Genomic DNA, 13895 nt, shown 5'->3' with positions numbered 1-13895 from the left:
AAACGTCATTCTATATCTCTAATAATTTTTTTTAATTTGTTATTACACACTACCAATTTGAAGATCAAACTAAAAGTAGTTTTTAGAAGTTTGTTTCTATTTTTAGAATTTAACTAATATTTCAATACTTTTATAAAAAAAAATAAGATGGCGATAGATTTAATTTTTGAAAAATTAAAATAAAATTAAAATAAAATAAAAAATTAAAATAGAAAACTCATCGTTAATCTAATTGAGATATATATTGAAAGACCAATAGTCTAGTTTGAGAAACCTAATAATTGACATAACCAAAGATCTAAGAGGGTTTGTTTATGAACATTTTAACTAAATAAATCTATAATTAAATCTACGATTTTTTTAATGTATATTTTTTTTCGTTTTGAATGAGAATGTAAATTAATTATTTTAATTGATACAAACTTTTCTTAATTTCCTTTTTAGTTTCTAGGATCTACTGCCATATGATAACTAATAGATTTGAAAAAGTAAACTAATGATCTAATGATCATCGACAATTTCTCTTTAATAATTTCAGTGATTGTATCAACATCATATGTCAATTGAAAACTAATATAAAATTATTAAAATGGAAATTATAGTTTCCTGAGTTATTTTTAAAATAAAAGAAAATAAAAATAAATGGAATAGGAATATGAAGGGATGTCAACTTCAAATTAATAGGATGGAGCACAATTGTTGTAGGTAAATGAAAATGATAGAACCAATTATAAGGTCCGATCCAAACCAAAAAAGCATATTTTACTCTCTTTAATCTATATCATAATCATACAATATTATTCTTAACCAAAATCATTACTCCTAGCTACAACAAAAGGAATGCCACACTTTTCTAAAATTTTGGATATTACTATCAATCCCCACTTTTAATAAATTCTTCTACACCACCTTCAAACTTCCACATTCCTTCTTCCATATATAATTCTTACTTAATATAATTATAATAAAAGATGGGAAAAACCTCAAAATGATTAAACTAGTTTAATTAAGTCAATGTTTGCTTGTAATAATCCATCCATATATACATATACATACATTGATTATGTTGGAATTAAATAATGTCCCATATATTATATGGTCAATCCAACTAGGGAATTGCATGAAATTACATGACAAATTAAACAAAGAACATCATTAAAAATCTTCTTTTCTTTATATGTTTTATATGTCCAATCTGACCATAACCCATAAGAATGCAAAGAGACGAAGGGTTTTGGTTATGATCATAGAAAAGAAGAAAAACAAAAAATTGGTTCGTTATTAATTAAATAAATACAATCATAGGTGAGAGTTAAAATTTTCTCAACCATCATAGCAACACACCATACACTTGAAAACTATTATCACAATAACAAATATCTTTTTTGGGTCTGATCTTTTATTTTATTATCTTGTATTATTCTCCACACACCCCGTCTTTGAGGTAAAAAGAAATTAAAATCAATTTTTTTTTGTTAGTCCTATTTGGATCATTATAAAAATGATTATAAAAACATCTCTTAGACAATGTTTCAAGATAAGTTTTCAAATCAAAAAGAAAGTTCATATAGACAATCCTAATAAATGTGGTGAGAGTATAAGAGGGAAGGAGAGCTAGAGGATTACAAAATAGATAGATAAGTTGATGTATGTAAATTTGGAGCCCCACATTGATCTCAATAAGAAGACAAAGACAATGACAAAAACACACAACTAACTCCTCTCTAGATCTCTTCTTCAAAATCTAACTGATCTTAAAACACCAAAACAAGCTGTACTATTCTTCATGTCCCTAATGTCTAAATCAACAATTGTTTTTGTTTATTATATATATTGCCCTTTCTAATTGTACAATACAATACATTCACTCTCCTCCTTTCTTGTCTTGTCTCCTTACCTATTAACTCTCCTCTTCTAACGTACCATCAAACACGACTAATATTTGGTGAAGTAATCTCTTGATCAAACTTATTTTTATAAAATTTAATGTAGATCCAATATACCTTAACTAGATTGACACTTTTTAGTGTCCTTTCATCATATATATCCATGACTAAGTTGAACACGATTTTATTATTACAAAAACATTTTATCCAAGATAAGCACCCAATTCTTTATATTTTTTTTTACTTAAAATTATTTTCTTTCTCGTTCTTTTCTTCAATTTTATGAAATTAATGAGTTGTAAAAAAAGATAGATAAAGTCTAGAATGATGAACCGAATATTCCTAAATGTGTAATGTAAGTTAATTAGTTGCCAACATCTCTAATAGGCACCATATAATTTAACCTCTATTAATAGGGCTAGAAAACAATGGTGTTGTTTATTTAAATTCCTCATGATTTCTCAACAACACAAAATATAACACATAACATCTAGATATTAATATATGAACACCATCCCCAAATTAACCGATGTTTACAAAACTCATCCTCTCGACATTCCCACCAACAAAAACCTCGACTCTTTCGAACAACTTCCCGACACCTATGATTGGATTCAACCTGATTCTTTCCCTTCGTCATTGACAGACCCGAATGTTTCTCTATCCGATTCTGTCCCTTTAATTGACCTTTCTGATCTCCCTAATGCCCCTCATCTCATTGGCAATGCCTTAAAGACTTGGGGGGTATTTCAAGTCATTAACCATGGTGTCCCCATTTCTCTTCTCAACTCCATGGAATCCTTCACCAATGCTCTCTTTGATCTTCCTTCTCCCCACAAACTTAAGGCTGCTCGTACTCCCGATGGCGTAGCGGGCTATGGCCTCCCTCGTATCTCCACCTTCTTCCCTAAACGTATGTGGTCTGAGGGCTTCACTATCGTCGGTTCACCTCTTGAACACTTTCAAAAACTCTGGCCAGATGAGTATTCCAAATACTGGTATTTTACTTTTCATTACTATATCTTCGTAATGGTTATGATAAATGTGGTAACTATATTTATTTGGTTTTTGAAAATTATGGCACATTCAAATGTATGATTTTTTTAATCTACATTTTACAATTTTTTCTTTTAAAAGTATCCAGGCACATTTCTTAGCCTATAAAATAGTTTTGATAAATTAAACTTTTCTTTTTATTTTAGAATTTTGGTAAGAATTCAACAAGATGCTCATTATTGTAAAAAATTCAAAGAAAATAGTCTTTAATTTAGAAGTCTAAAAATAAGAAACAAATTGGTTATCCAATTAGGTCAAAATAATTCGAATACATATGTACTCTAAATTTTCGAGATGGTACCAATTTGAATTATAAATTTTCCATTACATCCATTTCCAATGTAAACTTAAGCTAATATGCCTACTATTTTAACCCAAAAAGAAAAAAAAAAAAAAAAAACAAAAGAATGTAAAATTGTATAAAAAATTATTAGTTTGATTACAAATAAAATTTCGTTCAAAAATTTGAACAATACATATAAATCATTATTCAAACAATTCCCAACATTCATAAATTAAAAAAAAAACCGTAATAAAATTTTAATTTAGAAAAAAATTCTCTCTTTAATACATATAACAAAAAAGAGAAAAAAACTTCTTAAACAATAATTTGGTTAGAAGTTATTTAGATGATTAAAATTGCAGCTCTAATTTAAGTTGAAGGTTAAAATACTTTTTTTATAAATTTGAAACTTTATAATTTGCTTTGAAGTGATTTAACGGAAGAATACAGCCGAGAGATGGGGAGTCTATGTGGAAGGCTGATATGGCTTGCATTGGGAGAGTTAGGCATAACTCAAGAAGATGTGAATTGGGCAGGCTCCAATGGGGATTTCAAGACCAGTACTAATGCAGTCATCCAATTGAACTCTTACCCTATCTGCCCGGACCCAGACCGGGCGATGGGGCTCGGGGCTCACACCGACAGCAGCCTCTTAACCATTTTGTATCAAAACAACTCAAGAGGGTTACAAGTTTTGAGAGAAGGGAACCGGTGGGTGATGGTGGAGCCGGTAAACGGTGCACTGGTGGTTCAAGTCGGAGACTTGCTACATATTCTTACAAACGGGTTGTACCTGAGTTCAGTCCATCAAGCCGTCGTGAACCAAACCCAGAAACGTATATCGATAGCCTACTTTTTTGGACCATCGGAAGGTGTTGAAATTTCGCCGATTAACAAACTTGTGACCCCAACTCGACCATTGCTTTATCCCACGATAACTTGGACTGAATATCTTCGTAAAAAAGCTAAGCTTTTTAATAATACACTTTCATCTATCCGTCTTTGCGCTCCTCCTAGTGGTGTGTTAGACATTAACGATCACAGCGAGGTGAAAGTAGGGTAATGAAACATACCAACTCTTCCCCATTTTGGCTAACTATTTAAGTAATAATAATGTAATTAATTAAAGCCAAAATGGAGTTTAGGGTTTTACTATTATTATTATTATTGTTTTAATGTTTGCATGGGTTTGTGTGTGGAAACTAAAAGTAAATGTACATCGACTAATCATTATGGTCTATGATGTGTTTAATTTATTTGGGGTGTAATTCACATAATATTACTAATACTAAGGTTTATATCAAACATGAGTTCTTGTTACAAGTTATATATGAATATGTACATTTATGAATTCATATTTCTATGCTTTTTTAGTTTTTGATTTGATTGGAATAATATGGTAAAAAATCAATAATCAATAATCAACTTTTGTTATCGTGGAGTCAACTTTTGATTTATGTGCACATCAAAGTTTCGACAAAAATAGTTTTCTACTCTTTAAGCATATACATCTACTTTGTATCAAATTTAGCATATTAGAAAAGTTTCAATTAAATTATATTATTACTATGATCTATTATAAAAAGACTATTCTTTCATTACAGGTTTATCTCTCTTGCTACGAACTAAATTTATTATAAATTTCATTACATAAGACAGAGAAAATTTCAACAAACAAATTATATACCTTCTACCTAATTAAAAAGTGCAATGCAATTGTGTAAAAAAAAAAGTTATATATATTTTGATCGTTTGTTCAATTTTAATCTTTATATTTTCAAATGTCTAATTTTAATCTTAAACTTTAATATACTTTACATTTAGTCCTTACTACTAGTTTATTGACTAGTTTATCATTACTTTTTATTTTCTTTTAGCATTTTAACTATAAATTTTAAAAATATATTCACACAATGAATTTCTTTGCATGAAAATTATTATGATTATTTTAAAATATAAAATAAAAATTAATTTCGAATGGCTAAATTTAAGATTCACTGAAAGTACAAAGACTAAAATTGAATATTTGAAACTACACAGATTAAATTTAAATTAATTTCAAAATATACGGAGCACAAGAGTGTTTTAAGAAAAAAAATACATATACACACACACACACACACACACATATATATATATATATGATGTAATTTTGTATTATAAAATATATTTTAATATTAGATATTGCTTAAGCTTTATATCTTATTTAAAGATAAAAATGAAGATGACAAAATATTATTTAATATCAACAAGTCGTTGTAGTATAGTGGTAAGTATTCCCGCCTGTCACGCGGGTGACCCGGGTTCGATCCCCGGCAACGGCGATTTTGATGTTTTATTTTTTCAAAATGTGGACTTTAGTTCAATTTTTTTTCTTTTTTTAGTTTATCCCTTTATGTAAATCGTAACGAAATGAGAAGTTTAACTTAAAATTTGTAATCAAATTTTGACAGGAATATTACGTTGGACCCTACTATTTGTTATTGTTACTATTGTGGTTTTCATTGTGATTATTGTTTGTTATTGTTAGGGTCGAACAACAATGATAATGGTAAAATGTGACAAATTCATAATTCTAGGTAAACACGATAAAAAACAATTTAATTGTATTTACAATTCAGATCTATTATATGACTCATTCATCAATGGAATTTCATTTCAATTGCAACAATTTTTGTTGCAATTTGACAAACGTGGCTTGTAGTTCGGTTTGACTAGTACTATTTTATTTTTTGTTTTTGGTTTTTTTTTTGTTTCCAAGTTTTAACTTAGTTTTCTAAAATATTGATATTGACAAAAACGAATTAAGAAACTTAGAGGTTAAATTGGTGTTTACTAGTTTAATTTTCAAAATGTAACTTTTAAAAGATTAAAATGTAATTTTTAAAATGTAACTTTTAAAAGATTAAGACGAATGTACTTCTTTTCATGTGTCTAATGCCTAAATCTAGATAATCAACTTCTCATTTCTCTTTTTGTCTCTTTTCATTAACTCTCTTTTCCTTCGGCACCCAATACTCAACAAGAGTACTTATCTTTATACAACCCAATCCAACTTAATTGTACGTTCCAAGATGTACTAAAAAAATTTCTTAAATCGATACGAGAAATAATTCATAAATATTTTTTCACTAAAACATTGTTTGGTGAAATAACCAACACTTCCTTTTAACACATTAAATCGATCCAATACAATATGCATCCTCTTCAAATCACCCAAGAAACAAAAATGTATCTTTTTTTAACGACACAAGACTAGGTGCAATTCAAAATGCACGCAAGTATTTTACCACATAAAGTTACTTTCTTCCTTTTCTTTTCTTCTATTATGAAAGAATGAGTTTTAAAAAGATAAGATAAAGTGTTAGGATGGATAACAAGAGTATTAATTATATATTATATTAACTTTTTGAGTGCATGTGTGTAAGTTGTCATCATCTATAAGGCCATTAATCTCTATAAATAGCAAGAAGAAGACACATTATGGTAATCTCCTTACACCTATCTCTCATATTCCTCTCTATTTAAACTCACCATCCTATGTTTTAATTGCCACTCTCCATCATATTCTCAACCACAACATATTTTACAATATGACCACCATCCACAACATGAGCGACGTCTCCAAAATTCACTCTCTCAACATTCCCACCAACAAAAACCTCGACTCTTTCCAACAACAACTTCCCGACGCCTCCGACACCGTCCCTGTAATTGACCTTTCTCACCCTGATGCCCCCAAGCTCATGAACAATGCCTTTCAAACTTGGGGGGTATTCCAACTCGTTAACCACGGCATTCCCGTTTCCCTACTCAACTCCATACAATCCTTCATCCAGGATCTCTTCGATCTTCCCACTTCACAGAAGCTTAAGATCGTTCGTTCCCGCGAATCCATCGCTGGCTTCGGACTCGTTCCTCTCTCCCAAGTATACCCTAAACGTCCGTGGGGTGAGGGCTTCACCCTCATCGGTAACCCTGTCGACCATCTTCAAAAACTCTGGCCTGAAGACTGCAAAAAATACTGGTATTATTACTATTAATACTATCATGGCTAAATATTATGATAATGTGGTTAACTATTAATTATATTTAGAGTAGTGCATGTTAATTATATTGTAAGAAATTCAAAAGAAAATAGATTTGATTTTCGAGATCTAAAAACAGAAAACAATGTTACCAAATTGAGCTATAACGAAAGCAATTATATATAATGAATAGAGCTGCAGCGCCGCATACAATAATAAAATAAAGGGAAAGAAGTATTGATTCTACATTTTTCACATTGTATTCATTTGAATTATAAACTTTCAATTTCATCCATTTTGATTCCAAAGAGCAGAAAGAAGAAAAAGCATTTTAACAAAAAATACAGTTAAATTTGAAGTTGGCACAAATTAAAAAATTGATATATTGTATAACTTGTAGTGATTTAGCGGAAGAATACCTCAAAGAGATGAAGAATCTATGCGGAAAGGTGATGTGGCTTACATTGGGGGAATTAGGCATAACTCCAGAGGACATAAATTGGGCTGGATCGGATGGGGAATTCAAGACCAGTAATCAAGCCCTCCGAATGAACTCTTACCCAGTCTGCCCAGAACCGGACGAGTCAATCGGGCTCCCGCCTCACTCCGACTCCAGCGTCTTAACCGTTCTGTACCAAACGACAAAAGGGTTACAGGTTTTGATAGAAGGGAAAGGGTGGGTGACGGTGGAGCCGGTAAAAGATGCACTGGTGGTTCAAGTCGGAGACATGCTTCATATTCTTACAAACGGGTTGTACTCTCCATCGGTCCATCAGGCCGTCGTGAACCAGACCCATGATCGTATGTCGACGGCTTTCTTTTTTGGTACGCCGAAAAACACCGAAGTTTCACCGCTTAAGAAACTTGTGACCCCAACTCGACCATTAATGTACCCTACGGTAACGTGGGCTGACTACCTCAGTAAAAAATATGAGCTTTTTGAGGAAACACTTCCATCTATCCGTCTTTCCGCTCCTCCCCCGGGTCTGTCAAATGTCAACGATCAAAACCAAGTGAAAGTAGGCTAATGTAACCTTCGTCAGTACTTCCTTCGATTCCATCCATAAAATAAAAACACATCTCTAGAATTAAGGTAAATTAAAGCCAATATGGAGTTATTAATTAGGGTTTTCTTTTTTCTTTCTTTCTTTCTTTCTTTTCAATCGGAGGAAGAGATGTCTATGTTATATCGATCTATGTAAAAGGACACATCATGAATTAATGAAACTATGTATTTTCTTTTTCAATGTTTAATCTTCTTAATCCTTACTACCTAAAATGGTTTTCCAAAATGTTTAACTCAATCGTTAAATCTCTTTTTCTTTTAAAAAATAAAATACAATAATGGAGGATCTAAATTTCAATTTGTAAGAATAATGGATTACATACTTTATCCATAAATTAGCTAGCTGATCTAATTGTTACAAAGTAAATTTAAATATTATTAAATGATTGAGTGAAAACTCTTTTTAGTGGATAGATTTTATTATATTTCCAATTTATAAACTTTTTTATATATATTTAATTATTATTCATAAAATTACTATTGATTATAATTATTCAATCGTTTTAGCATACTAATTACATCATGCTAAGTGGGTTAAATCTATTAAAGTGTCGTACTTGATATAATATCAATTATTTAATAGATATTTGGGTGTTATAGTAATAAATTTTCAACAAACATATCATAGATTTTCAACTGAAAAATGATGCAAACCTTTGAATTCTAATTCATATAAATGTTATATATTTGATATAATCAATATACAACATATAGTTATGGTTTAATTGAAAATATTATCTTTTGTTTGTGCATTATGTTTACTGAAATACAATTAGATTTTGTGAATATGAGTCCATATCGTGGATTGTTAAGTTCTTTATTAATTCATAATTGTAGAGGTAAAAAATATAATGTAATTTTGTCTCTCTAATTTAGTGAAGATTCAATAATGCATTAAATTAAATAATGCCCCAAGAATAAAAGAGACAAAGAGTATAAATAATATATAAAATTGAAAAATTAAGTCTATTTTTTACTCTAGTTTACATTCTTCAAAAGTATTAGAAAGATTGTTAGTGAAGTTTAGAAATAAAAAATACAAACAAGAACAAAAAACAAGCTAAAAATATTGGATACAAATATTGGAAATAGTGCTTATAGGTTTAACTTTTAAATAAATACGATCCAATGAGTTATGAAATATGACCTTACAAATTTTTACCTCAATTGTGAAGCATATGTGGTAGCAGTAAATATGAATTATAGAAACCTCTAATCTCTAATAATGAAAGATCGAGATACTTTTTATCATTTGAGATGTATATTTAATTATATAAAATAACTCTCAACGTCTATTTGAATAATCTATAGTATATATAAAAGTCTCAATGTGGAGAAATTTTCCATTGAGTTTAGTTCTATGTTTTAAATCACTCTTTGGCTTTATGGTAGATTCAATTTTAATTTTTTATCGTAATATATATAATTATAAAAGACACACTCTCTTCCACTACTTTTTGAATTAATTATACTTAAGTTTAGAGAAATTAAAGTATATAGGATGTGAAGAGTTGGAATGCAAAGAGTATTTCAGTTACATTTTAGAAATTAATTAAAAATTAAATATCTTATTAATTATAATTAACAATACAAATTTAATTAAAGACTTGAAAGTTCAAAAATTTTTGTAACCTTTTTTTTCTATTATATAAAAGACTTCATTGATTTTTTTTTCTACCAACGTTGTTATTGAGAAATTTTGATTCATGATCAAGTGGATTGTGTAATGAGATAAGATTGATATGTCGATCATTTAGCAAAAATATTATACATGCTGAAATAACAATGAATGATCACTTAGAAAAACAGGTTTTTTTTTTTCACGAATACCATTAAGTCCATCAAATGACAATGAATATCCATTCAAGTTCAAGAGAAAACAATTCTCCATTTATTTATGCTTTGTAATGACAATTAACAAATCATAATGACAAACGATTCCTAATGTTGGAATATATAAAAAATGTGTTTTCTCATGAACAACTTTATGTTGCACTATCTAGAAAAATTTCAATGAAAAAGAAAAGTTTGAATCAAGCCTATAGGTAACAATAAGTTATTTTCAAATTGAACAAAAAATATTGTTTATAAAGAAATTCTTTTTGATATATGCAAGTCTTACATTTAAATTCTTATATTTTAATCTAATTATTAACTTTTTCAATGTACATATAATTCTATTACATTTTAAACTTCATACCTTTAAATTTAATATAACCTAAACATATACATGTAATATTTAGTATAATATAAAGTTACATAATATACGTGTTTGTGTCTTTTACTAGTTTGTAAAAGAAAGCAAGGGTGACAATGAATCAAGGTTTAGTTCTATCTATGCCTTTGACCATATTTGAGAAGAAGACAATTGCATGTGGCCAAAGATTTCTACATCCACCATAAGCATAATCAAAGCCAAAAGAAAAGAGTTCCAAATACTTTTTTTTCTCTATTTTGTTTAATTGTATGTCTTTATTCTCTTTTATGGTACACCCATAAAACTTAAATAACAACTTGCTTTTGTGTGATGTATTATTACTTCATGGCTTCCATTGCATGTGCATGCAAATAAATAGAACAAAAGGGGTTTCTTTTGCTTGAATTTTGATATGGGGATATTTAATTTGCTTAGGCTGGCTAATTCATTTCCCTATGATGTGTCTTTTTTGATTCTTTTTGCTTGTAACTCTCATATTCTATAGTTCATTTATGTCTAACAGAACACCTCACGTTTATATATACTATCTTATATACAATAATATAAGATAATGTTATCGATTTTAAATATAAAATCTTAATGATTTATTTGTTGGTAGGATACTATCTTGTATAAAATATTGTCTATTTTAAATATAAAATTATACGATTTATACTATATTGTTAAAATATTGTCTATTTTAAATATAAAATTTTTACGATTTATTTGTTAGCCGGATATAATAAAATTAGTTGTTTTCATTTATATACTATGAATTGAGATTTTATTTTGTACCTAATGTTTGTAATTAATCAAATAAACAACAAAATTTACGTGTAAAAGAATAAACCAAATTTACATAAGTCATAAAGGGGGTGTCCACCTTATGGAAATGTGCTAGTGCAGCTACTGATCCATCGTATTTTTTTTAAAAAAATATAAGTCATAATGTATCATTTTTACTTTATTTATATTCAAAGTTTAAAATGTTGATATCAACACAAATATTCATGGAAATACCGATAAAACATTGTTGTTATTGAATATTTTAGAAACAATTATAGAAAAGAAAAGACTCAAGTAAATTATTTAAATTAATAAATAAATATTTTGTGTTTTTTAAAAATGTTGAAATGGTTATTATTTATATTAATAATATGTATGAATATTAAGATATCTCAACTAAGTTGATATATTCTTAGTAATTTCGTCATACTTTCAAGTCAATAGGTCACGATTATTATAGAATACAAAAGAAATATCACTCCTCCATTCCTTATGTCAACTTTGAACCAACGCAATAAAGAAATTATACTATGGAGATATGTCAATATATATATATATATATATATATATATATATAGTAAAATACCATAATTGCATGGAGATATAGAAATCTATAATTTTTGAACAATAATCGTCACAAGGCAAGAGGGATTCCATGCATGGCAGTATACTCTTTAATCCCTCTATCTCTAATATTTCATATATTTATTGTTTAATTTTAATGCATGTCGCACGTAGGACCTTGTCGTGTTCTCTTTCAAGTCTTGCATGTAACTGTCGAACGTAAAACCTTCATCACCTTTTGAGAATATTCATTTAGATATTAACAATGTTAATTACTATTCGTTTCTATTTGCATGTAACTGATCTTATGTTCATATGTGGTTCTGCATGCTTTGCTAAAATGGACACTGATGAGAGAAATAAGGAAACGAGCAAAACAATATTAACTGCAGTTTGTGTCGTATGATTCGACGACGAACAATTCTTAAGGTCATCATGTATCCATCATCTTACCTTGTATATTATTACATGAAAATTGAATTAAAATATTTTCGAAAAAGAAATTAAACAAATTGGTGAGATATACAAGGATAGTCGTTGCTACCAAGGAATTCGCCCGATTAGTATTTTTGTGGATAAGTTAGTGGAAAGCATGCATGTACGATGACGATTCTAACATGGATTGTATTAAGTATTTTAGTCCCCTATTTGGTTCGTGATTCATCTTTGTTTTTATGTTTATAAAAACAATGAATATAAGGAAAACAATTAAATGGTGTTTAATGTACTTATTTTTTAAAACTATTTCCAAAATAAATTTTTTAATAATAATAAATTGTCGTTTTTTTTGTTTTAATTTTGTTTTGATAAATTAGGAACATAAGATACACTATTGTATTTTCAAATTCACAACCAAATTCAAAATTTTATTTCTCCCTTCCTCCCCTCTCATTTTCCCTCTCTTCCTATTTTTCTATAATTCTCTCGCTCTCTATTTCTCTCTTCCTTATTATCTCATGATTTTTCACCTTTCAATAATTGATTACTAATTTAAAAATATTTGTACGAACACTATGAGTTGCACCCATATTCTTTTTTATAAAATACATAACGGGTTAATAGGTTGCACTCATCTTTCTGCAAGATACCAAATTGTCAAATCACATTTTTTCTTGTGACGGTTGGAAATGTGTGATAAAAGAGTATAGACATTTAGACCAAAATTTCTTTTGTTATTGCTCCTTCATTCATTAATTATTCTAAACATTTCATACCTTCTTCACCATTTAAATAAATATAAATTAAATATAATATTCTTTTTTGATATTAACATATTCACATATATTTTCTAGTTTTTATAAAAATTATTCGTTAAAAAAGTTTATCAAATAATTTAGATTAAAAATTTCAAATAATATATTTTTTTAAAAAATATATGTACACCATAATTAATCAACCAAAATTAATTAAAATATTAAGTCTAATTATATGGTTCATACAATTAAAGCTTGCCAATTTAGTATTATTTTATCTAACATGTAATTTCTTAATTACAAATTAAAATTTATCAAACACTACTTTATTTTATTTTATAGAAAATTGCGACAAATTTTTTATAGAAAAAAACAGTCTATAGCATCTCTTTTTCTACATATTACAAATATGACAAATAAGACAAATAATTATATATATCAGACGATTATAAGAAGACTATTAGAGAACTATTCGTTTTTAAATTTGTTACTTTTGTAACTTATAAAATACAGTAACATGAGCATGTGTTATTATAATTTTTTTTTCTATTTTTTCAAATTCCCTTTTCTTTTTTATAATTGTTTTTCCAAAAAATAAAACTAGTAACTATTATTATTAGGGTAATTATACTAGATAGCAAATTTTAAAATAATTATTAAGTATGTAGCAATATTTTTTAAAAATTGCAAATATAGCAAAGTCTATCGGTGATAGACTTTTATGGTTTATCAGCAATAGATCAACATTTGCTACATGGTCTATCGGTGATATAGTTCTATCGTCATTGATAGATTTTGACAGATTTTGCTATATTTGCAGTTTTTTTTTAAAATGT

General features: G+C 28.2%; 2 protein-coding genes and 1 non-coding gene across 3 annotated transcripts; all 3 read left to right on the top strand.

The window, feature by feature from the left end:
- The first annotated feature begins 2363 nt into the window (after positions 1–2363).
- LOC103499757 (gibberellin 3-beta-dioxygenase 2-like) lies at positions 2364–4419 on the top strand. The gene is made up of 2 exons (XM_008462833.2): positions 2364–2884; positions 3655–4419. The coding sequence occupies exons 1-2, from the start codon at positions 2391–2393 to the stop codon at positions 4286–4288; spliced, it is 1128 nt and encodes a 375-aa protein (XP_008461055.2). The 5' UTR covers positions 2364–2390; the 3' UTR covers positions 4289–4419.
- Positions 4420–5477: 1058 nt separating this feature from the next.
- On the top strand, positions 5478–5549 carry TRNAD-GUC (transfer RNA aspartic acid (anticodon GUC)). Its single transcript has one exon. It is a non-coding gene; the product is annotated as a tRNA-Asp (tRNA).
- Positions 5550–6827: 1278 nt separating this feature from the next.
- Positions 6828–8281, top strand: LOC103500014 (gibberellin 3-beta-dioxygenase 1-like). Its single transcript, XM_008463196.2, has 2 exons — positions 6828–7252; positions 7654–8281. The coding sequence occupies exons 1-2, from the start codon at positions 6837–6839 to the stop codon at positions 8279–8281; spliced, it is 1044 nt and encodes a 347-aa protein (XP_008461418.2). The 5' UTR covers positions 6828–6836.
- Positions 8282–13895: the final 5614 nt, after the last annotated feature.

Source organism: Cucumis melo, chromosome 1, assembly GCF_025177605.1.
Source record: "Cucumis melo cultivar AY chromosome 1, USDA_Cmelo_AY_1.0, whole genome shotgun sequence".
Classification (NCBI taxonomy): Eukaryota; Viridiplantae; Streptophyta; class Magnoliopsida; order Cucurbitales; family Cucurbitaceae; genus Cucumis; species Cucumis melo.
This window is presented reverse-complemented; position numbering and strand designations above follow the sequence as displayed.